This window comes from Protomyctophum bolini (assembly GCF_963924005.1).
Source record: "Protomyctophum bolini genome assembly, chromosome: 7".
Lineage (NCBI taxonomy): Eukaryota > Metazoa > Chordata > Actinopteri > Myctophiformes > Myctophidae > Protomyctophum > Protomyctophum bolini.
This window is the reverse complement of record NC_137868.1, coordinates 28,295,084-28,322,418: the sequence shown is the minus strand read 5'-3', so window position 1 is coordinate 28,322,418 and position 27,335 is coordinate 28,295,084. Positions and strand designations below refer to the sequence as shown.

General features: G+C 42.9%; 1 protein-coding gene across 1 annotated transcript in view; it reads right to left on the bottom strand.

The window, feature by feature from the left end:
* The window catches only part of cdkal1 (CDK5 regulatory subunit associated protein 1-like 1), a 319,098-nt gene that overhangs the window by 129,702 nt on the left and 162,061 nt on the right, over window positions 1-27,335 (bottom strand). The window contains exon 10 of the mRNA XM_080767726.1: window positions 9,401-9,546. Within this exon, the coding sequence (XP_080623852.1) occupies window positions 9,401-9,546 (146 nt within the window). The remainder of the gene's footprint in view (window positions 1-9,400; window positions 9,547-27,335) is intronic.

Sequence of the window (27,335 nt, the reverse complement as noted above, 5' to 3'; positions counted from 1 at the left end):
GTGAGTTGGAGTAATGTGTTATTATGCCACTCAAAGTATGGTGCCTAGAATGTAGCGTCCCTCTTGACATTTATCTGCCTGACATTCGTAGAAAAGCTCTCTGCCTTCAGAAGGAGTGTTTCATACTGTACGTATGCACAGTGCAAAAGTGTGATAAACAATGATTCTTGTTTAATTAAAACTAACATGGGGAGCACAATTCCAGTCAGTGGAAAATGTACACATGTCTCACATGATTGTGTGGAGAAATGTGCTTATCCAAGCTACCGATGTCATGTGAACAAACCTTTGTCCAAATTTCCCTGAGTTTTCAGACTATAGGCTGAATAACACAATGTGGGAGTGCAGCCTAAAAAAAACCATTTGAGGTTCTCGTTGACAGCTCTGAACTCAATTAGTCACAGCGGTAGACTGCATTTCATGTTTGACACTCATTTATAATGTCGTGTGAGCAGGTCGTCTTCTCTGTCAGAATGACTTTTACACATCGACATACTGCATAGCAGGAGTCTAGTTTTTAATAATTACCGCATCATTAGCTGTGGTCAATTGATTTGTTCTCACCAATTAATCTGCAGACTCTTAATAAGGCACGGACAAGTCCTGTGATATAATTCACTTTGATCACTGTAAATTAGCTACAAAACACAGGTGTAACGCTGCAGGTGACCGGCTGATTGAAACATCAATACACCTTCAGAGTAGGCATTAGAATATTAATAGGCCGTCATCCATAGATATCATGTATGTTTGGCTAGGACACGGTAGCACAAATATTTCCAGCATGTCCAGTCCAGTAAGTACTGAATTGCCATGACACAACCCATTGTAGTATCTCTTCAAGATAATACAATTACAATTAATTGTGAGACTGTTTCATGCTAAAGAAAGGATTTGTGCAAACAGAAAATCCAAAGTGACAGAAATGTATACATTCTAATGTTGCTGTACGTAATTCCGCCCAACCCAACAGAAATCATGTTTGTGTCCCGACCACACAAGGTGTGTTCTGCAGTGAGCTGACTATTATTATGTCTAGACTAAAAATAGTAAGGCAATTTGGAGGCAGATCTCTCTCTCTCTGCTTACTGAGACCACTGTCAAGGCTAAGAGCTTTGAACCCATCAGAGGGAAGAAAAAATAAAAGGGGAAAACCTATACCAAAAGGAGACAGAAAGAAAAGTCACCGGCTTCAGCTACCTTTAGAAATGGGACCTAATAGGAAAACCCTTTGCTCAAGTTCTTGATGGAGTTCAAGAACTTCTGTTAAAACATGTCAAAGAGGGAGGTCTGTCGGAGTGATTGTGCATCTGTGTGTGTTACACGATAAGGAAGGCCTGAGGCATTTGACCCTTCAAGACCTTGGCGGTGTTGGTGGCATGAAGCTGTTTGTACAGAGAAATCCATTTGTCTCCTGCTGTGTGTGTATTAGATAAGCCCTGACCTCATACATACCTGTGTGGGGCCTCTCTCTCTCCCCCCCTCTGTTTCTCAACTTCTTAAAGTTAAACAAATGACTGCTGGAGAGATGATAAACCATGACTCTACCGCACGCACGAGCGCGCACAACACACACACACACACACACACACACACACACACACACACACACACACACACACACACACACACACACACACACACACACACACACACACACACACACACACACACACACACACACACACACACACACACACACACACACACACACACACACACACACACTACAAATTTACCAATCTTTAAATAGGCCTACTACATACATTGAAAAGTGTTTGAAATGTTAGGGTAAACAAATATTTTCCCTGCCTATTACTACAGCTGCTTCTCAGTATATGAGAAGCAGCATATATATTTGAACACAAGAGTTTTTGTCAATAAGCCCAAGGCTACCAAACACCCAGGCTATCAACTTACAAATATAACCTTGACCTGTGATGTGCGGCACTGATACATTTGTCCCTACTGTACATGTGAGAAGTCTTGTTCTGTGGAAGTATTTCTGCTGAGACATGACAACTGAGATATTGTACACATATATCTGAATAATTGTAAACTGTACATGATTGTACAACTGGTGGACGGAGTGAGCCTCGAGCATGCACACATGCTCGCACGGACGCACACGCATCACCTTTCACCATGCATGGCTACGTTTTGCATGAGCCTGCTGTGTACACAAGAGTGTGCAAGAGCAAAGAACGACTTGACAGACAGTGGAAAGTTAGCCATTATGACTCAGAGCTGTCAAGCTGCACACGCACATCAAGAGAGCATGGTGTGAGACCTTAGTTTCGTTGTTATGAGCAACAAAACCTGTTAAAAGAACAGCAAAGCCTATGGGTCACGTTATAGTCCCACTATCTGGCTTCAATTCTCTCTGTTACACATGACTAGGCTACAGAGACTATGACCTCATTCTTTCACATCATTTCTGCAAAGATTTAACAGAGATCTACATGATCCAACATCGGGAGCAAGGCTCTCTGTTGTATAAATAAATGGGATATAATATGTAATATGGGATATAATATGTGATATGACCATGCATGTAATATGATGTGGAAGAACCACTGGTTTCCAAACTGGTGTGTGTAGTAATTGTGACAGTCTGTCTATCATCTCATAAAAACGACTTGCTGACAGAGACGAATCTGGAAAAGTCGCATGCATGCACGCACGCACGTACGCTACGCACGCACGTACTTGTCTTGGCTTGTCCGAAGCTCTGGCCTCTCTCACAGAACTACACCCTAGCTCTCACTGCTAGCCAAATGGGTCACAGCAGTGTGTACTCACTGGTATTGATTTCACGCTGGAGACAGTGGTCAGGAGTCTGTGTGTGTGTGTGTGTGTGTGTGTGTGTGTGTGTGTGTGTGTGTGTGTGTGTGTCTGTGTGTGTGTGTGTGTGTGTGCGTGCGTGCGTGTGTTTGGGAGCGTGTGCATGCATGCGTCTCCATGAACGTGTGTGGGCGCCAGGCTTGTAACCAAAAGCAGAATTTGAGTCACCAAACACACAAACACACTTGCATACTCTCTCACACACCACACACATGCAGCCAGACAGTTTGTGTAAACAAGATCTCTGACAGGACACCCTATATGTGGCGAGTACAGCGAGCCAGTGCCTGTGTGTGTGTGGTGTGTGTGTGTGTATGTGTGTGTGTGGTGTGTGTGTGTGTGTGTGTGGGGGGGGGGGGGGGGGGGGTGTTACGTTGATGTGTCTCTGATTGCCATTTGCATTACAGAGATTTTGTCTTTCTCTTGTATGATTGTATCAATGTCACAGTTGTTTTAGACTGGCGGGGAGAAAGGAGAGACAATCAGAGATACCGTAGTCTCTTTCTGACCTTTTACAGCTGGCTGAAAGCCTGCTGTCTACATGACTCCCCGAATGTGACACCCCAAATCTGGTTCGTCAATAGTCTGTGAAAGACATTCCCAGCGATGGGATGGCCTTTAGAGTCAATCCAAGCTGAATTTGGAGATGACTTTCTCTCCCATTGCTGGGGTCGACTATGCCAACCAATCAGACCAGATTGTTGCTGTATTTCACACTTGCTTCGGCAATATAAACATATGTGTCCCATGCCAATAAGGTCCCTTTGAATTTAATTGAGAGACAGGGAGGGGGGAGAGAGGGAGAGAGAGAGAGAGAGAGAGAGAGAGAGAGAGCCCAGCTATCCACAGCTCTATCTTCCAAAACAAAACAGCAGGTGTGCTACAGTAGGTAAGGGTAAGTAAAGGTACAAACTCCTGCCATTGTCCTTGACCAAACTATTGACAATACAACTGGAGTTGGCCCACAAGCTCTGCACTGTGGCCGCTTACTGTTCAAGTATTTAGGATGGGTCAAATGCAGAGGACACATTGCTGAAGGGGATAATCATACTATAATTCAGTCAATGTCTGAGTGTGTGTCTGTCTGTGTGTGTGTGTGTGTGTGTGTGTGTGTGTGTGTGTGTGTGTGTGTGTGTGTGTGTGTGTGTGTGTGTGTGTGTGTGTGTGTGTGTGTGTCAGAAACACAGCCGTAGCTGCTCACTGCCTGAACCAATCACTCCCACTTTTCACACAGGCATTGACCATAATAATATGGAGGTCTTAACGAAGCCCTTTTTTCAATTTGAAACATTAATGATTAATAATGAATTTATTAGTGAATTTAAAAAGCGAAAACGCACCCAGGGTACTGTGCCCGTCTCATAACGGGTAAGCGCTAGTGAAGTATAACTAAATAAGTTACTTAACACTTACCTCAAGGCATGATCATGGGGGAGTAGCAGGGTGTCAGTGTGTGTATAGTGATCTCAGGGAAAGCTAGGTGATAGAGGTTGAGAGAAGTAGGGGCTCAGCAGTTAATCAAACTAATCCATTTGATATATTTTTCTTTAAAAATAATTATTCAAATAAAATAATCAATTTTTGAGGGAAAGGCCAAAATAGCAGATTCACATTGGTAGCAAGCTGTAAATGAGATTTCATGTCAGTCTTTTCCTTGTTTTGACTGAGTCAATAACATAGAAGATTAGTATCAGCATGAGAGTAAAAGTTGAAGAGTCATCACTCTATTTTCATGTCCTTGGGGATGAAAGAGAAAATGCCCGTACAAACGTCATGCTTCCAATGGAGACAGTGTCTAAGCAAACACCAAAGGATCACTCATCAGTTCTAGTGTGCTCCAACAGAAGAGACTTCAAAGGGAACATTAAGAGATGACTTGCAGAAAGCACTGTTTAGATAAGAACTGTGTAGAATAAACAGAGAGGCAACACTTATGTTTCTGCCGTTACTTATGAACTAACGTAACCCTCAGACTACCAGCCCAATAGCAGCTTTTCAGTGCCTTCTGCCAGCTCCATTCATATTTTTTATTCATAATTTTAATGCCAATAGAAAAATCCGTGACATACACACTATACCTCATTCTGACACGGCAATCCTATGATGATGTGATATGTCACATACTTATCCTTCTTCCATGTGCCCACACTGTTTCTATACAGAAAACCCCCCTTTTTACACAGAAACAATGTTTTGTTTTTTTCTCTTCCTTGTTCTGCAAGATTCACGGTTTGTTCTGCAGGATTCTGGGTTTCTTTTGTAGGATTCAGTACTTGTTTATCCAATGTATCCAATGCTTGTTTTGTAGCACACAGTGCCTGTGTTGTAGGATTCAGTGCTTGTTCTGTACTGCGGCTCTCCCTACTCAATGGAGGTGGGCAATGGGCATACCTCCAACTCCTCTCCCTACTCAATGGAGGGGGGCAAACCTCCAACTCCTCTCCCTACTCAATGGGAGGGGGGCATACCTCCAACTCCTCTCCCTACTCAATGGAGGTGGGCATACCTCCAACTCCTCTCCCTACTCAATGGGAGGGGGGCATACCCCCAACTCCTCTCCCTACTCAATGGGAGGGGGGCATACCCCCAACTCCTCTCCCTACTCAATGGAGGGGGGCATACCTCCAACTCCTCTCCCTACTCAATGGAGGTGGGCAATGGGCATACCTCCAACTCCTCTCCCTACTCAATGGGAGGGGGGCATACCCCCAACTCCTCTCCCTACTCAATGGGAGGGGGGCATACCCCCAACTCCTCTCCCTACTCAATGGAGGGGGGCATACCCCCAACTCCTCTCCCTACTCAATGGAGGTGGGCATACCTCCAACTCCTCTCCCTACTCAATGGAGGGGGGCATACCCCCAACTCCTCTCCCTACTCAATGGGAGGGGGGCATACCTCCAACTCCTCTCCCTACTCAATGGAGGTGGGCATACCTCCAACTCCTCTCCCTACTCAATGGAGGGGGGCATACCCCCAACTCCTCTCCCTACTCAATGGGAGGGGGGCATACCTCCAACTCCTCTCCCTACTCAATGGAGGGGGGCATACCTCCAACTCCTCTCCCTACTCAATGGGAGGGGGGCATACCTCCAACTCCTCTCCCTACTCAATGGAGGGGGGCATACCTCCAACTCCACTCCCTACTCAATGGGAGGGGGGCATACCCCCAACTCCTCTCCCTACTCAATGGGAGGGGGGCATACCTCTAACTCCTCTCCCTACTCAATGGAGGGGGGCATACCTCCAACTCCTCTCCCTACTCAATGGGAGGGGGGCATACCTCCAACTCCTCTCCCTACTCAATTCATACATCCAACTTTTGCTACTCCATATCTGATTAGGCAAATGTTTATGCACCCTTGATATATATAGGCTATATATGATATTCACCTACATTAACTAGAGCTGTATGATCTTGATTGATTGATGCTGTACATGGATCTAATCCCGTGAAACCTACAGTACATGAATCAAAACCTTTTAATCAGCAACATCAAACGGCATAACGTATATACATACAGTACACTGTACGCCCGCGTGCCCACACAAGTACAGTTACTGATGAGAAACCTAATGTTGTATGTACAGTTTAACCTCATTCCATGTGGCCTGGACCAATTCACAATATTCACACGATGGCCATTTTGCTATTAAGTTGCCATCCCGTTGGGGGGGCATTACTTCCCAACCCGCAAATATGACGCGAGAGCAAAATGGCCGCTGTGTGAATATAGTCAATAATAGAGTTTCATGAATCAAAATCCACTGTATGTAAAATGAAATTCACACTGACTTGAATGTACGTATACACATTAGACAATGCAAACAACAGTAGGCCTACATGAACAACAATAGTTGTATAGGTTTTGAAAACACTTTCAATTAATAAATCAATTGTCTGCAGGCTTGTTTATGGTTAATCAACTATTGTAACATTGTACAGATAAAACTCTTCCTGGTAATTCTGACAATTGTGGTCTCCATAAGAAATAATTAATGTTCTACACAAATCTAGATTTATTATTCAACTCTACCAAGCAATAGGCATAATTAATCCTACTCAAGATACGTGGAGATTATCCTTGATGAAACACGAACAAAATGTTTTAAATCCTTTCTTATCTCTAGCCGAGACTTTCAGTGTAATACGAACGGTCAACGCCCTGCATATTAATACACAGTCTACATGCATTATAATATACATATTATGTATAGGCATTAGGCTCAATTTAATCCATGCATCTCCAGCAAGGGCCTGTCAGGAATAATCCCTCTTATCATTGGAACATTCTTTCTATACATGCTTTGGGAGAGTGTGCATATGCTCACTTGTGGCAAAGCACTACATGTAGTCAGTGCTGGAGGCAATTCCCCTTCCTCTGTCTTGTGTATGTTCTCTTATTTGTTCTTTAAAAGTTGCAAAAGTGAAACTTTTACAATGAATACCCTTGTGAATTAGAGCCGACAAACTGCATTATCTCATCAATTTAACCTTTCTCATCTACCTACGAAGATATGAGATTGGGATTTACTTTTATCCGGGGAAATTTACTATTTGCAAGGAAGGGACTACAGAGATGAGTGCAGACGCAATGAAAGGGATGATAGTAATTAAACTGCCTATCTGATCCTCTCTAATATCATTAAAGGCACTGCCGTTTTCACAGTCTCCTGTGACAATCTGCAGTAAGTAATATGCATGCATAGCCACACATGTGGAGGTGGAACGTGTGTACATCATTTAAAGCTTCTGCACTATATATAATAGCACTTGTGTTACTCCAGAACGTTTTTTTATTTATGCTCCAACTCCAAGGTCATCCCACCCAGCTCCTCCAAGTGATATGGAGAAGTGGACAAGGGGAACAAATCTCAATGATATGGAGAAGTGGACAACCCACCCAGCTCCTCCAAGTGATATGGAGAAGTGGACAAGGGGAACAAATCTCAGGCCAAATGTACAGGGTGGCTGCCCTGACAAGTTACCGCTTGGATACATTGTGATTCCAGGAACCCACATGTGTGGCATAAACAGCAATGGACATCACAATACGCATTTGCTTGTATGATGTCAGATGAAAAAGTGGCCATATCATTAATGAAGGAAAATATAGAAAATTGAGATGCATCAGAATGCATGGTAGAATAAAATGTAATCATTAACAGATGAACCGAATGCTGAGGCCAATGAAGATTCACACACCTCTATTATAGACAGGAGAGAAACAGCTTCTGGCAGCCCACTCTACTGAAGAGCGTCAATAAATTCAATGTAATGTCATTTGAATGTAAATGTATGTATCCCATGCCAATAAAGCATGAATTGAATAGAAGTGAATTGAATTGAGAGAGAAAACAATAAAGCCAGAAGGAAAGAAAGAAAGAAAGCGAGCAAGACAGACAGAAAGTGATATATTCCAATGAGGTGATAAACAGATCTGTAGCATTACATGCTCTGCTTTAAAATGCAAGCCTGTTTTTGTTTGTTTTTATGTTTTCAGCTTTAGTGCTTGCACACAATGGTTTATTCACTGACTTTGCCTTTTTAACTTAATATAATTAATATAAACAGAGACATGAATTAATTAGTTAGCAAAACAAAAAATGCAAGCCTCTGGAAAAAGGAGAAATAAACAGTTGTTCTCTTTTTAGTCCATTTATAAATTGGTTCATGATGTATGATGTTGTTTGTTGTTTGTATGATGACTTTATATATTAAATATGCCATTACAAACTACGTTATAAGAACGAAAATACATTGCATGAATGCAACTGGGACGTATCCTCAGTGATGTATCCCAAGGTCATCGGGGTTTCGGGTCACGCGAACATCATACCCCTCACTCGGGTGACTTACGTCCCAGTAGCTACCCTCGATCAGACCCACTAGGGAAAGATCAGGGCCACACTGCAGAACTACTATGCCGGGACTGAGAGGTACTATTCTGGCACGTGGAGGGACTAGGCTCTGTGGGTTGGCTCCTATCCGGGCCCCTCCAGGAGTACAACTAGGACCTGAGTGTTGCACCAGACTCCCAACACCAGACACCTCATTCACAAAAAGAAGCATGCCAAAGCCATGCTCTAGAGCTGGACAAAGCAACGAACAGAGATCCCGTTCACTGTTTCCATGACGACGCCTTTCTCCAGTGACTTCACTTAATTGCTAGTGTTTTAAGGATCCTTGTGGCCAACATAATTAAATATTATACATTTATACAGTAAATCGTTATAATCCAAGCGTTATAATCCAATACATCTAATGTAATTGGTCTTCAGGACAATTCATTTTCTGAGTTGACCCGAATCGAATCAAACAATCCTTCCATCCATCCATCAAGATAGACTACTAATGCACAGAATGTTGATAGGGTGTAATATGTGTACAATGTACATGACATGTGCACGTGCGTGTGCACACACACACACACACACACACACACACACACACCATAAAACATAACTTTACAATGACGACTCACTCACGACCGCAGAGAGTCAAGCAACACATGGGAGGACTGTATGATCAACCTCCCCTTCCATCATGTCATACCTCTGCTTGAGGAAGTCCACCACTTTCCTGAAGTCATCCACGCAATACTCTCTCTTCATGTCCATGAGGACGCTGTCTGAGGCCGACTGCACCGGGACATGGAGGAAGGCGTACACACGGGGATGGTTCAGGATCTTGGCCATCTCCTAGAAGGGACAGGACACACACGTTGAAGATGGTGTATGTGCTTGCATGAAAAGTGAAACTTCATGACAAGCACATAATGAGCATTAGTGCAATTAAAATTGCACACATTTGCACAATTCCCCAGTTTGACATTGAGTTATTTCAGCCTGCAACTTCCTGATTGACTCCTCTCAACACCACCAAATATTTCTGGGGACAGTGTTTAATCTTCCCACAGCCCAGCATTCAGGTACTGGATGATGGAATTTGCCAGCGGATGGAGGCAGACCAAAACAACAGTGGTGTAATGATAATATTAATGTTGGTCACATTTCCCATTCATTGACAGTAACATTCCTGTTAGCTGGGGACCAAACAGACAGCTGTTGGAGAGATGGACACATCTGGATGGGGGGGAACACTCTCGTTTTTCTCTCTCTCTCCCATTCTTGATGTGCATCCCTTGATCTTCCCAGTTCTCCATCTCTCATTTTATTTCCCCTTTTCCGTTTCTTTTTCTTCCCCCTCCCACTCCCTCCATCCTGCATCTCACTTCATTCCATTCTCACTATATATTCCCAGAATAGCCACATGATAGAGTTGGCACAGGAGAGGTGACAAAGATGTAAGATTTAATTTCATCTCCATCTGGAAATGAAATATATCTCCCTCAGAAAAGAGAAGGGGGGGAGGGAGAGAGAGAAAGAGAGAGAGAGAGAGAGAGAGAGAAACGTAAAACGTGGGCCGAACGTTTTGTGCCATCAATTTCAACCTTTTGCCTAAAATGCCACAGAGAAGCACTTAATGCTCTGTGAACAATTACCTCTTAAACGAATCCAACAAGTGCTGCGCATGAAACATGAAACCAAGCACAGAACTAAATGTTCTGGAGCGGAATTCAAATTATTTGTCAGAAATGAATGCCTTCTCATTTACTGGAAACTAGATTTTTTCTTTGTGCAACATGGAGGGCATTTATCACTCTGGGTTATTTGAAAGCTGCATAATCGGTGACCATGTTAGTTTAACATGTACAGTAGATGCTTAAGCACACTTCATAACCATGACGTGAAACACCACAAGGACCACTGGAAAAGCAGAGCAGAAGCTCATGATGTATTTCACTACCTTCCACAACCACCAATACTAGGAAACTAGTGACCACATTGACTCTACAACATTGGGTGTAAAAGTATTTTAATACAATATGATACAATATTGTATGTTGCTGAAAATTCCATTTGCAGGGCAAAAAGAAAGGGAATGTGGCTTATGCTTTGTGATGTACTACAGTATATAGCGTATTGTACATACGTAGGCAGAGCCACACCTGAGGTCAGTTTAAATGATGTTCAGAGTAGGCAGAGCCGCAGAGCCACACCTGAGGTCAGTTTAAATGATGTTCAGAGTAAGCAGAGCCACACCTGAGGTCAGTTTAAATGATATTCAGAGTAAGCAGAGCCACACCTGAGGTCAGTTTAAATGATGTTCAGAGTAGGCAGAGCCACACCTGAGGTCAGTTTAAATGATGTTCAGAGTAGGCAGAGCCACACCTGAGGTCAGTTTAAATGATGTTCAGAGTAGGCAGAGCCACACCTGAGGTCAGTTTAAATGATGTTCAGAGTAAACAGAGCCACACCTGAGGTCAGTTTACACTGAACAAAACCTAGACTGGCATCCAACCAACATTATTATTTGCAGCAGAAATACAGAGACAGTAATTACGGAGCTGTGTGTGTCCCTGGATCCGTCCCTGGCTGGCTGGGTCTGTCCGAGCACGAAAATAGCGTTTTCCGGAACCGGCCCGACCCCCTGGGCACGTTCCTGGGGGTCTGGATGTCCCGGGAACCCCACACGGAGTTGCACCACTCACTTCGGGGGAATGGAGTACTTTTACCAACTCTACCCTCACCTGATATCATAATACTCTGATCAACTTCACATCACCATTATTAACTCCACAAATACATTGAAGTACCTCATTTGTAGACATGGCATGTACATGAGCATGAATGAGTGCATGTGTGCGTGTGCGTGCATGTGTGCTGCAAAATAAACTGTATCAAGTAGAAGACAGGCAAGGTTTGTTTTATTATTATGGAGCAGAAATGTGTAGACCACAGATGTCATGTCTTTCTGATGGCAATAATCAGCGTCCTATCATTAACATACTAATCACCACTAAAGAGAGAGAGAGAGAGAGAGAGAGGGAGAAAGAGTGAAAGAAGTAATGATTTAATGATTTCCTGCAAGAATATGCTGATTGCAGTCCGTCTTCTCAATTAAAATCCATTGTAGAGTCCTCCCTATTTCATTCACATATGCTTGCACACGCACACGCACGTGCGCACACACACACACACACACACACACACACACACACACACACACACACACACACACACACACACACACACAGTCTCAGTTGCAGCACACCACATGGGGTTGACCAGTGGAAGCTCCAAATTAGAAAGAATTAATTTGGTTGGAGAATGGAGCCTGATTGGTAACGGATATAAATCAGCCTGCTCTGAGAGAGAGAGAGAGAGAGAGAGAGAGAGAGAGAGAGAGCATGTGCACTCCTATATGAAAAAGGGGGTAGTGGTTAAAGAGTTCAATTAGATGAGGTAGGCGACAGTCTGCAAGTAAATTGAGAATTATTGTGGTTTTGTGGTTTCTGATTGTAAAAGAAAGAATTTTCATTTTGGATGCCACAGCATCACTATAGCATATTATAAAAGTGAAATAATGCAAATAAAAGGAAATAAAATAAATTAAAATAATAACTAAATAACCCATTAGCTAGTTAAAATGTAATTATCAACTGATCGTTATTAACATATTTAACGCAACAATTAATACTATGCTTAGCGCCATTGTTGTAGATCAGGGGTATTCAACTGGCGGACCGCGGGCCAAATGCAGCATGCAGGGCGCCACCTTGTGGCCCCTGGAACAATTAAAAAAAAGGGCTAAAGAAAGGTATGGTGTGTGGGATATGAAGTGTACGATTATCATGACAGTAATCCTAAATTATTTCTCTGCGAGGTACAAATATATTCGTACCCCCCAGCTATGGGACGTTATCAGTCAGGTACGAACATGTTCCTACCCTCTCGTATACTCCGTGTATATAGTGGTTGAGCCCCACAGCAGCTGTTAACATTGATCCGGTTGCTATGCAACGCCTCAGTCACCACCACCTATGGGACAATACAACTCTCCGTTTACCTCAGTTCAAAGCAGGATTTTCAAACCTCCATAAGTCGGGATCTAAGAGAGTCCTTGGTGGATCTAAGAGAGCTGTCCTTGGTGGATCTTCAGCCATACAAAGTTTGGATGTCATTTGTGACTTTGTACCACATCGCTCCCGACATGTAAACATTTCTGGCAACAGGTAAACAGTGTGCGCTAATCATGCTAATCATAGCAACTGGTTGCAGTGAGTGTTTGCATGGGGCTGCAGGGGGGAGGAAACAGATCCTCTAAAGTGGACACAGCCGTGGCACAGCTTAACTACAATTATAACAGCTAGCAGCAAACAAAGAGTTAATCATATTCAGGGGCTTTTGGAGAGAAATGAGACAGACACCAGTCACTTTAGACTAGAGCACTGTGTGTCCAGCTGGTGATCGTTGATGCTTGTTAATGTGAAGGCAACTATGTTTATGCATTGTCAAATAGGTCTACATCTATTCTAAGGTAGCATATACCTACTGTATAGACATATCCTGCTCATTACTGTGCACAAATGTATAAATGTTAAAATGCATTTTGAGAACCCACAAATCCCCCCCCCCACACACACACACACACACACACACACACACACTCATTGAACCATTGAGTGAATTATATTCAAGTTATAAATAAATGATATAAAAAATAAATGTTAACAGCTAAATATTTTTACGAGTCATGATATAATACAACTTATGCATCTATCACGCCTGTATATACGTGCTGGTAATAATTGCATGCAGTGCAATCACATAATAGCAATAGCGTATGCATATGGAATCAGCTATGGAAATGCCATGCCCTATTCTCATTAGGCATCACCTACTGTACAGTACCAATGGGGTTTGATTGATAGCAATGAACATGCAGGTTCTAGACAAACCAGCCTTTTTAGTATGCACCCAAGTACACTGTATAGCACAGCTGTGGTAACATGGTGCCCCAATCTCATTATATTCACTGACAATGATAACTCCCCAATGGACGCCACCTAGCCCTCAGATAGTGTGTGTGTGGGAGGGGTGAATGGGGTCTTAACAGATGGCATGTTACACTGAGTGGCAGGGCACTGGTGATGGGCACCAGGGATTCATCTATAGGAGAGGACACCCTTTCATGCCCGCCCAGTGCGCCCACACACACACACACACACACACACACACACACACACACACACACACACACACACTTCAGTACAGACATGCGCACGTGTGCAGCCACGCACGCACACTCAAGTCATTTATCATGTGTGTGTGACAGAGTGTATCCCAACCTCTAATGACTTTACACCATTAGGAGTCCCCCATTAACAATCACTGGGGAATAAAGGGCTTTTTTCAAACATTTGACTGCTGTCATCTGCAGCCATTGGGTGTTCAGTGATGCTCTGAGGTGAACCAGGCCATCACATCACATTCACATTGAAAGGCCACGCTAATAGAAATACCACAGTGAAACTCCAAGAAGAATGCAGAGCAGTGGTTTGCAAATATTTTAAATTCAAGGAACCTCATGATTCAGAGAGTGTACAAATAGTTCACTCTCGGATTTAAAGACCTGTAAGGATCCATTTGGAACCCCCTCAAGGACCTTTGAGGTTGAGAATCACTGACGTAGAGCAATGGGGAGCGAAGTACACAGGTCCATTCATACCGAAACAAGTCCTCACTAATAGAAATAGGGGGGCGCATACGCATTCCTGTCACTCTTCCACTGTACTATCCAGTAAAGGCAGAAAAGCCATAAAAATATATATATTCAAAAAGATAAAAAGGAAAAAGTCTGAGAAGTATATAGAGCGATGTACTGTAGAGAACACAAACCCATTCATTAACTCATTCGGCGTCACAGCGCCATCTGCTGGTTGGCTCAGAGCGCCACACATATAACTAGCGATACTCTTAAATTGAAAGCCGACTCACGAGTCAGGAAGTAAAAATCTGCTATATAACTCGCGAATGTCAAAACATACTTTTTGCAAGCTAGGATCTTATTGTTTAGAGAAAAGAGCCGTTTTTGGTCTAAAAAGAAGAATCTGAGATATTAGCGTTCTAAAATCTGCGTCCCCATAGACAGCAGAAGACCAGCGGATTTTCCATTTCCGGTTTTACAGTATAAATCAGGCTTTGACTGAACTCTTCCAATGTTACTGTGTAAGAGAATGCAATTGTTTACATACTGATAAGAATATAGGAATACGCATTTTCTTACACAAATCTGTCATGATGATGTTTTTATAACACTGTGTCTCTCTTCATTCCTCTCTCTCTCTCTCTCTCTCTCTCTCTCCCTCTCCTCGTGAACACTTGTGTAGGCGCATAAACCTTTCATCTGGTGATCATCAGCCCTGATACACACCAGGAGAGATCTATCCCAATTGGCTTAGTGCCATACATCTGATATCAGGCCACATTAATAAAAAAGGGCTACAAAGTGCAGATATAGGAGAGAGAGAGAGAGAGAGAGAGAGAGAGAGAGAGAGAGAGAGAGAGAGAGAGAGAGAGAGATGACACAAAAAGGCAGGAGCAGGGGAGCTGTAGTACAAAAAAGTGAGAGAGAGAAATACTGTACATTCAAAAGTCACACCTGTCAACTGAATGATTTGGGGTTGTGAATGTTGCACCCTTCGTTCCCTCCCTCCATACCTCCTTCCCCCAGCTTTGTGTTTCCAAAAGAGGAAACACATGTTCACCTTGTGGGTTTAGTCGCATTTCAAATGCAGGTGAAAACATTGTGATCTGATGAGTTTTTCTCTGCCTGCCTCTCTTTCTGTTATTTCCAAAAATGAATAAAACCACATGTTGGCTGAGTGTGTTGCGTTGCAGGTGGAACATTCAGTGCATTTCTATCTGCCTGAGTCTCCCAGTGGAGTCTATGGAATTTGTTTCAGGGATGACTGCTGCTTTCTTTGGCTCACATCTCCCTGTGTGTGTGTGTGTGTGTGTGTGTGTGTGTGTGTGTGTGTGTGTGTGTGTGTGTGTGTGTGTGTGTGTGTGTGTGTGTGTGTGCACACACACGTGCGTTGTGTAGGATGTGTGTGCGAGTGTGTGTATGAAAAAAGAGTGTGTTCACCGTGTTGGTTTCAGTGCTACAAACACAGGAACTGTGTGACATTAGGGGGATTTCTGGACATGAGATGAACAGGAATCCTATGAATCAACAGGTAAATATTTTCAATGATCACAAAATTAATTCCTCGATAGACTAATACATAGCTGGGTGAAGAAAAGACAGTTTGAGTTATATTTGTGTGTGTGTGCGTATGTGTGTGTGTGTGTGTGTGTGTGTGTGTGTGTGTGTGTGTGTGTGTGTGTGTGTGTGTGTATGTGTGTGCATGCGTGCGTGCGTGGCTGCGTGCACACTGTGAAAGCCAGTTAAAAGTTCAATTTATTTTAAATTGAATGCTACCATTAACTGTTCAGGATATGCATCTGAGTTATGGACCAAAAGAGATATCATCCCGATCTGTGTCTGTCTGTCTATCTGCCTGTCTGCACCAGTTAAATACTATTACCAGTGAAGCTGTTCTGATAACAGATGATGAAACGCAGAGAGTCAGATTGAAATGCCTCCGTTCCAGAGTTTTGTCCTGACATGACCTGGTACACAGCCACCCTCATGACGGTTCAAGTGTCAGTAATCGTTACGAGCAGCATTAGGAAAACAATGACGACATGGAAGGCTAACCTGGCATGTGGTGCATTTTGAAACTCACTGGTGGATCTAGTTTAAGCAAGTGTATTCAAGGTAAGACAAAAGAAAGGAATAGCTTGTTGTTTTCAATACATTTTATATATACTTTAGGACCTAAAATCTGGGTGCATGGATGGTAGATTTATCCTTTAGCTTACAGTAATTGCTTTGATGACATCCTAATTATTATTATTTTTTTTAATGGAGGATGAGCTGACTTCCACTTTTGTCTTCTCAAACATTTACTCTAATTGGTTATGAGGAATAAAAGCATGGATGCATTATGATTTTAATTATTACTCTATTTTTAAGTGACTCACAAACTGTTCACAAAAAAGATGTTTGAACAAACAATTGCAGGTTATACAAAATGTCAGAACATCAGAGCTGCAGAAGCTGAGTTAATTACAACTTAATTGAGTTTGTTGCCTGTGGAATCAGATCACGAGCTTTAGAATACCCCTCAGTCTTTCTAAAGCACACAAACACGCAAATACACATGAGAACTTTACCCTCGGAAATAGGCTTACTGTATGTTGTACTAGAATGACGTTATGATATAAAACATGTGTGTGTGAGTTTGTGCGTGCGTGCACTCGTGAGAGAGAGAGAAAGAAGGATAAACATGGAATCCATCTAAATAAATAACGCAAGACATTTCCATCATCAGATAACTGCGCTACTCATACTGTATGTAAAACCTGTTTCACCTGCATGCACAGCACTCAGTGAACATGGTGTTCTCTCAGCATAGCTACGGAGAAGCAGGGTGCAAAATAGTTAATAGACATGAATGTGCGTGTGCAGGTAGCCAGCTTCCCCAGAGTGGCACCACACAGAGAGGGTTCTAGTCTGGTTAAAGAGTGGGTTCTCAAGAGAATGGAGGAGTGCATATTCTGTACACACACACACTGCACTGTGGTATAAATAGGATTCACCGGGGGGAAATGTTTTCCCAGACAGTGTGGCTATACCCCTTTTCCCATGGTGATGAGACGGGTTCCAGAGTTACGCACACACACACACACACAAACTGAGGTCCCAGTGGTATTATATATTTCAAACACAGGGTGAGCATGATTTACCCTGTGGGACACACCAGGGCAACATCATACTGCACAAAGAGAGAGAGAGAGAGAGAGAGCGAGAGAGCGAGAGAGCGAGAGAGCGAGAGAGAGAGAGAGCGAGAGAGCGAGAGAGCGAGACAGACAGACAGACAGACAGACAGACAGACAGACAGACAGACAGACAGACAGACAGACAGACAGACAGACAGACAGACAGACAGACAGACAGACAGACAGACAGACAGACAGACAGACAGACAGACAGACAGACAGACAGACAGACAGACAGACAGACAGACAGACAGACAGACAGACAGACAGACAGACAGACAGACAGACAGACAGACAGACAGACAGACAGACAGACAGACAGACAGACAGACAGACAGACAGACAGACAGACAGACAGACAGACAGACAGACAGACAGACAGACAGACAGACAGACAGACAGACAGACAGACAGACAGACAGACAGACAGACAGACAGACAGACAGACAGACAGACAGACAGACAGACAGACAGACAGACAGACAGACAGACAGACAGACAGACAGACAGACAGACAGACAGACAGACAGACAGACAGACAGACAGACAGACAGACAGACAGACAGACAGACTGACTGACTCCCAGTATGACAATAACACTATAAGACACAGAGTTGTATTTACAATTGAAATTAAACGGAATAATTAAAAGTACACACAAAAAGGGGGATTTCATGTTTTTGCATCTAAAGAACAAGGTGTACTCAACAAGTCTCTCAAAGCATCTTCTTTCGTTCCATTTTCTGGCTCGGCATAGTGACAAAAAAGAAGAAGAAAAAAACAACGCTCCCACACAGCACATCAAAAGCACAACTCAAGATTGTGACTGTGACCGTGAAAATATCCCTCTTAAACAGGCAGGAAACTCACTCACAATTCACCGTTATAATTTAAAAGTAATTTATTCACTGCAGTAATTCAGAAGTCATAATCCAGCCGAAATAGTTTGGCTGGGTGCATTCATTTAATGTGGAGTCCCCTCACACAATGCTACATTAGGCTTCTAATGGGAAGAGGCTCCCCCAGGCTTCATTTATATGAAAATGGTCTGAGAGAGCGTGCACATTTCTGTGCGTTTTTGTGTGTGAGTTTGAGTGTGCGCAAGGTGAATTGCCCTTGTGTGCAAGCCTAAATATGAAGATTGCAAAAAGAGGAGAGAGAGAGAGAGAGAGAGAGAGAGAGAGAGAGAGAGAGAGAGAGCGAGAGAGAGAGAGAGAGAGAGAGAGAGAGAGAGAGAGAGAGAGAGAGGTGAGAAAGGGATTCGGTAGACAGAGAAAGTGAGTGAGATCATGAGAAAGATGAAGAGGAACAGAGAACGAGAGGGAAGGGCAGAGAGTGAGGGAGAGACGGACAAAGAGAGAGAGAGAGACACACACACACACACACACACACACACACACACACACACACACACACACGTGCGCCCTGGATATGAGCCGTGTGTTGTGAGGATGAAGGGTACTGGTTAGTTTGTCAGACTCCCTGCTGTCCCTGGAGGTCCAGTGAACTGTGAACAGTCTCCCACTGTCTGTAGGATGGAAACGCTTCAGAAGAGGAGGGGGAGAGATATGAGGAGAAGAAGAGAGAAGAAGGGATGGATGGATAGAGGGAGGGAGGTGCAGGGGCTTGAAGAGTGAGATTAAAACAATATGGTTCCACTGTGAACACTAAACAAACCCCTAAAACAAAATGCAAGGTATGAAAGCTTAACTTATTAACACTTTCTCCGCCGACCACTAGATGGCGCCAGGCAAAGTGGCACCAGGCGATTTTGTGTGCTTTCGGTAGCGGCATCATTTCAGAGATGCACGTTAGATGCATTCGTTGTGATCACAACCGCTGAAAACGGTCCTGCAAGGTTGCGACTTTTGTTTTATTGAGCTTGTAAAACATGAATGTTCTGTATGATCACCTCAATCTGAGCATCAATTCCAATAGAAATGCCACTTTAGATTGTGGCTAAGGATAGACTGGATGAAGGAAAAGGATCAAAGACACCACCAACACGGAAGGAAAGCGTTGCTGGGGCGACGATGACGCCAAGAGCCGTTATTATTAAACATTATAAACCCTTATCTCGTCCCATCTCGCCCTAGGCGATCTACAAGCATATTTATATCTCGTCCAATCTTGCCCTTATCAGGGATTGAGTTATGGAAACATTTCTGCATTCAGGGCATCAAATCTTCACCACTTAATTCTTTGTAAAAACCTGATCTACAAGTTTGCAATGTGAGCAACAACACATAATGCCTGCACCGTACATTACAACAACCACCACCACGGTTGCCACCAAACCCTTGCCATTGGGAGGGGGGGACAAAAGAGGCCCCCCCCTCTGCTTTGTCACAACGTTGCACCAGTAAACAACAGCTACTGTAGCAGTGGAGAAAGCATGCATAGCAGTTGCTACATGTGCTGACATGGTGAGGCATATTACGTGGCGGATGTTAAATCGACATCTGCTGTTCCGTTCATCTGGATGAGGCCGATGGGAGGAGGAGGCTGTTTTCACACCCCAGGTCCCACTGGTCTGAGTGCATGCATTCAATACACACATGGAAAACGCATAATCATAAAGACCCATATTGATGCTTTTGGCAGTTGCTTAACACATTTGATGGGTGAATGAAAAGGGACTGATAAAGGGTGAGTGCAGGGGAGAGAGAGAGAGAGAGAGAGAGAGAGAGAGAGAGAGAGAGAGAGAGAGAGAGATAGAGTGAGAGAGAGAGAGAGAAAGGGGGGGGAGGGGGATGGCGAAGCTGTGAGAAAGAGGTAACTTAACTGAGTTGCAAGTTCTGATATCAAGTCCTTCAATATCTCACATCGAGTCATCCACTATAGTCCATAGCTAAACGCTAAGAATAACTGCATAGCCTACTTTTAATCAATCTTCTCTTTCATTATATCAACCACTCATTTTACCTTTCATCATTCCCTCAATGACCTTAAATTCCACCACAAAAATTCTTACATTAATACAAAGGAAACGGTAATAAAAAAACACCATTTGTATTTTTCAACAGATTTAGTGCTTCTGTTTTGCTTCTAAGGGCCGATTCATACTCCTATTTTAGAGCCGAATAAAAGTCGGTTTGGCGCTGTAGAGCCTACAATGTGACGTCATTTGAGGTTCGGGGGGGCGGGTACCGTCCTAAAGTCATTTGAGGTTCGGGGGGCGGGTACCGTCCTAAAGTCATTTGAGGTTCGGGGGGCGGGTACCGTCCTAAAGTCGACTCTTCTACAATGTGACGTCATTTGAGGTTCGGGGGGCGGGTACCGTCCTAAAGTCCACTCTTCGGTGCTACTGAAAATTTGCCGAAAAATAGGAGTATGAATCGGCCCTGAAAAGTATTTTTATCTACAATTTCCCCAAAAATAGTCTTCCATAATTTGGCACACTTTGGAATCGAGGGTTTTTGCGAGGCTCAACCCTCCCTCATTGAAGAAGTTACCCATTGATATTGCAGGACATATTTGCCTGTATAAATCACTGTTATCACGAGTATTGTCTTATTATTTTTGATAATTTCGATTTGACCATATTTGTCTACCTATAGGACGACATCAAGGTCAAAAACAGAAGTCACAGGATCCAAGGTTTAAGTCTATTAACACATGCATGATACATGTTAATGCCAGATGCCAGAGAGCAAACTCATTTAAATATAACTTAAATAAAGATGTGTAATGTATATTTGAGCTGTTGCATTCAAACACGCTACAGTCACTGTGTTTTCTCTTTTCTGTGTGCACTGCAGTCACAGTGCTAATAACAAACATCAACTCGTGTTTAGCTCTGGCTTTTGTTTGTTTTTCAGTCTTCAACTTTTGGGGCAAATCACATTTCGTACTCCTCAAAACCCTGTATGACATCATAACTACAGTAAACATCTGTGAATTGCTCTTTTAGCTTGTAGTTTCATCTGGAAAAGCGGCCAGCTCAAAAACTAAAGTGAGGGAAGTGAGCGAAGAAAAATGTCAGCAAGAGAGAATAGAAAAGTAAGCAGCAACTGTTAAAGACATTTTTTCCCCTAACCTCTTCAAATGGGACCATTAAAGGCACAATGCAATCAACTAAAATGTCAAAGACAAGTGGCCCATGAGAGGTGATTGGGCCTATAACTGCTCCAATCAGCAAATGGAGCTATGAAACTGTCTGGATCCATCAAAGAAGGGGGAAAAACAGGTGTACAACAGTATGTTATGTGTGTGTGTGTGTGTGTGTGTGTGTGTGTGTGTGTGTGTGTGTGTGTGTGTGTGTGTGTGTGTGTGTGTGTGCGCGTGCGTGCGTGCGTGTAGGTTTGTACATGTGAGAAAGAGGAGAGGTTCAGAAAGTGTGAAGAAAGACAAATAATGTGCATGTGTGAAGGTAAAGACAGATTTGTGTGTGTGTGTGTGTGTGGTGTGTGTGTCTGTCAAGTGTGATCTTTACGGCAAAAGCTGAAAGAAATAAAATACTTGTCCTTTTCAGCTCCAATCACAGCCATTCATTTTGACTGTCTCACATTGTAAGAACGGTTGATGCTCTGAAGGGAAGCCATCAGGAAGGCACTTGGCCTTTAGAAACTATGACGCTACCACTGTGGCCTTCGTCCATATCATAATATGGCTGCCGTTTGCAACATCTGCAGCAGTGCCACCGTTATTCGAGAATAATGGAAGAAAAAAGTGAAGAAAGAGGTACTGTAGGGTGCAAAGGAGAAGAGGAGGATGGTGGGGGAAATACAATGAAGGGAACATTCAAATATGGATGCAGTTAATAGATGTTTCCATGTTGAGGGGCTGGTGGTGGTGGTGGAGGGTGGTTTAAGGAGGACAGAGAAAGAGAAGGAGACAATGGTAGACCTAAGGAAGACCTCCACTCTTATGTAGGTTAATTGACTAAGGAATTAAAAGGAGAATATATCAATCAATTGTTAAAACACATGGGTTTGAACAATACAGTAAGAGGGGACATGCATATGGATGAATGCTTTCAACTCATGCACACTGCCCCACACACACACACACACACACACACACACACACACACACACACACACAGAGGATAGAAAGAGGGATAGCAAAGCCAGTGTGACGTCCTAGTATATTTCTAATTATCAGTTAATTGTTATTCCCCATCATTAGGACGGGTGGTATTTTAATTGTAACGTAGCCGAGCAGAAAGCCAACCTATACGTGTGGGGGGACAATTAGCCACCTCCATTAACCCCTGGTTAATTACAACCTCCATCGCTGCTTCCCATAGCACAGGTTTTTTTTCCTTAACTCTCTTTTACCCCCTCTATTCTTTCCCCAGGCCTTTATCCCCATTTCATTTCATAGTTTTGTCCTCCTTTCATCTATCTACCCCCCCCCCCCCACCCACTTCTATCTCTCTTTCTCTCTCTCTGTCATGTCTTCATTTAAATGTGTTGTTGCTCTTTACTTGTGCTGTGCCCTCCTTTCCTGAGTGGAGTGTTCTATCCCTGAGGTTATCCATGCAAGAGTTTCTTGCTGCAGTTTTATCTCCATTGTCGTTCCCTGGGAGATGCCACCAGGAAGATGAAAAAACTATTAAGACAGTCAACTCCCATTAGAGATACAGTAAGTGGGAGGAAGGAGGCACACAATCCCTGAAACCCAAAAAAACATTTACAAATCATCCTTAAAGGGTCAATTTGTACAGATGAGAGTTAAAGAAACAGTATGTATGTATGTATGTATGTATATATATATATATATATATATATATATATATATATATATATATATATATATGTTTTTACCTTCCTCCCCTCTTCTTCCTACTCTCAAAGGCTTAACCACTTGAACCATAGCATCCCTATTCCAGGCATATGGCAATAGACAAACATTCTGTTAAAATAACCAACACACAAGCTCACAATGCGGGAAATGGCTGATTTAGGGCACAGAATTCTCAGTGTAGACATTTCTTTCACTTCTATTGTATGGGAATGAAGGTGTTGTTCGTTTGGTTGCAGCGAGTTGATCACATTAAGGGTCTTAGGAAAGAAGCGTGTCATTGTCTCCACTTGGTAGACATTTTGATTGCGGTTTTCTCTCAGTGAGCCAAACTCTTAAACTTAAGTAAAACAGACTACACACCAGAAACCCGGCACTGCCCACAATATGGTGTATATATATATATATATATATATATATATATATAGGGGTTCATACTTAGTTTAGACTAGTCATAGGTTAGGCATAAGGTTGGTGAGGGGTGCGTTAAGACAACCGGATTAAGGTTGGTGAGGGGTGCGTTAAGACAACCGGATTAAGGTTGGTGAGGGGTGCGTTAAGACAACCGGATTAAGGTTGGTGAGGGGTGCGTTAAGACAACCGGATTAAGGTTGGTGAGGGGTGCGTTAAAACAACCGGATTAAGGTTGGTGATAAGGGTTGGGAGAGGGTTAAGGTTAGGTTTAGGTGTGCTGCCCCGTGGGAGGTTAGGGATAGGTTGTAGGACTAATGACTGGTCAGATATATGTGACTGTGGTATACAGTACCTTTATCCTGTGTGCATCGGGATGCATGGCAGGTATGTCATCACTTGCAGCTCAGAGTCTAATTAGTTTATCCTAGGCCAGGTGTGACTACTTAAATGAGACAACCCTGTGATTAGTGTAACAGAGTCAGCTAGTTCGCAGTGATTGGCCTACTTTTGTTAGGACACTCATACTGTAGTGTACAATACTGAACATACACCAGTAAGAGGCCCTGAGGGCGAGAAGCGACCTCGCCCTTCATCTGCCTGGGTGACGGCAGACTGCTTGGGCGAGCGCTGGTGCTTTGGCATGAATTCTGTACTGGCCATATATGGAGCGTGTCTTGAGTGTACAGGGTTTGATGAGGTCAGATCAACATATGGAACAGGAAGGATGGGTGGGGGGATCAACATAATGGAATGTTAGAACAGCTCAGCTCCATATATGGAGATATATGGGTTTGAAGTTTGTAGAGTTGCTGGCCGGGAAATGCACGTTTTCTCAATAAATACAGAAATTGTGGTGAAACATTGCTTGTGCAGAAATTGTGTTGTTTTCGGTGGAGTAAACAAAAGGAAGGAACACACTCCACGAACACATTTGTTGTTCAGTTCAATCCAACCGCTGAGGTCTGGCTTTCAAATACTGAATAAAGCCCCCAGCGGTCAAAACATTGGTTTGCTCTGTATAATACAGCATGAGGCCTCTTCTCTTGATTGTAATTATTGGTGAAGTAAACTTGGAAAGCTAAACATTGGACAGGGAGGGCATGCTGTTATGTCTTGTTTCTCCTTTCTTTCACTCGAGGATGGCCGAACGGTATTCGGAGCGGTCTTGATATCGGAAGGTCGCTAGTTCGTATCCCCGGACCGGCACGTTAAAATGACCACCGCTGAAGTGCCCTTGGACAAGGCATTGAACCCCTACCATGAAATGTTCTATGAGCAGGGCCTGGCTGTAAACAAGTTCTTGAGCTTAGTCCAGTAAACATAGTACCTTTCCTTTCCTTTCATAAGCTCTTTTCTTTTTCTCCATTTCCTTCAGTTTGTTCACATCTATTCTCTACACCTTCACTAATATCTCCCTGTTACAGATCCACAGACATACAGTACAAATCACACAATCCCTCAGCTTACTGCATAACTTAGAACAATGGTCCTAAAAGTGGGGCCCACGGACCCCCAGGGGGCCTTAAGGGGTTTCCAGGGGGTCCCCAGAAAAATAGTCAATACAGAATCAAGATCAAGTTAATCCCTTCAACTCTATATAATCAAGAATCATGGTAGTTTTATTTGTCACTTGCATTTCTCTGCTTGTACTTGTATGAGTCAGTGACAAATACAACTTTCTTGAATATTGATTCTTCTATATATCTATAATAACCGATCTACAAGGTCACATCACAATATGGCCAAATAATTTGGTGGTCGTTGACATGAAAATGTTCGAGAACTACTTAATTAGAAAGCCCTCACAACTCAACATTTTATGTCTGTAAATAGTTGGGGAGGCTAACTACAGTATGAGATTTCTTTCAGTTTCAAATAATATAGTTTGGAAAGTAAATTACATTTTATCCCCTCCATAGTACACCTATTTCAGTGTCTATTCATGTTTTATCAAACCCCCTCTTCTTTTTCAATCATTCCATCTTTGTTCCAGGCCTTGCCTCATCTTCCTCTCCTGCATGCTGATGTATGTATTGTCTCTGCATGTGGTTAAAGCCTGAGTTATACTTGGTTATGTGACACTGACATGCCATGCACCGGAAATAGCCGATCTACAAGCTCACAACCCATCGCACTGCAACGCCTTCTGAACTTTTTCAGTGTGTGACACTGGCACGGAACCAAGTATGAATCACTGTTACTAATTACAACCACAATACATCTGTGGTGGAGTCCTGAGTCACTGCAATGAATGTTGTCACTAAATGTATTGATTAGACTGTGGGAAACAGATTGACAGAGAGAGAGAGAGAGAGAGAGAGAGAGAGAGAGAGAGAGAGAGAGAGACACACAGAGAGGACAAAGAGAGTGAAATTACACAAGAGTGTGTGTCAGACAGAGAAACGAACACACACACTCAGACAGATAGAGGCAGACAGACAGAGAAAGCGTAGGCTACTGTAACAATGTCCATTGTTCAATTAGGGAGAGAGATAACAGCTGATAATATGGTGTTACTAAAGAGGACACAATGGTCTTTAATTGACTCATTAGGTAGAACAGAGAATGAAGCGGGCTAATGAATGGGCTATGAGCCCTGTAAGGTAATAACAGCTAAACTGCTTGGTAAGCAAACTGGAAAGGCCATTTGGTCAATTCATTTTGTCTCAATAAATGCAGGGGCAGCAATTTTACCTGCTAACTAGCAGTAGTAGTATTGGAGGAGGGGTGGTGGAGCTAATGGAGAGGATAAAGAGATGATTGTACAACAGACTGAATAGTCTTGTGGTCAAAATCATTTAGGCAAATCTCCATATTAATTATCTATAAATTATCTATAAAGAGATACTTTGCACATATAATTTAGAACAGAAAAAAATGCAAGGCGGTCATTCTTCTCTGACTCTGGCTAAAAACAACAACAATCAACGTGTTTTGTTCGCATCTGTCGACAGGCTAACAAACCCTCCTGTCTGTAGCCTCTGAATAATTATTCACCAGAGCCTACAATGAATTTGCCTCCTTCTTCACTGACACAATGTACAAGCAGTTAGCCCTTCCATATCGGGTACAGGCTGTGTGTCCACTTCCAACTAATTCAAGGACCATGACACATTTTTATCTGATCAATGAACGAAAATATCCTCCTGTTGCATTGATATTCTGCCAGCAGGCCTTTTCAAAAATGTTTCTAATTGCATGGTCTCAGATCTTATTCAATGATCTATACTAGGGCCTCTACTGTTCAATATCTACAGTACATGCTCCCACTAGCTCAGATTAGGAGACAAACAACAAACTTTACTCTTATTAGACTCTTTAGACTTATTTCTCAACGGGATCTAGAAAAACGTGTCCATACTGTACATTCATCTTCAATACACTGGACTACTGTAACGGTGTCTTTACAGGTCTGATTAAGACAATCTGCAGTTGATTCAGAAAGCGGCTGCTCGAGTCCTTACTAATTCCAAGACAGTGGAGCATAATCAGGCCAGTTTTTAAAAACATCCCTGGGAGTCAAACTTATTAAAATACTGGCTGGTTTATGGCCAAAATACATTTCCGATCTTGTGCAATATCATGAACCCTCCAGA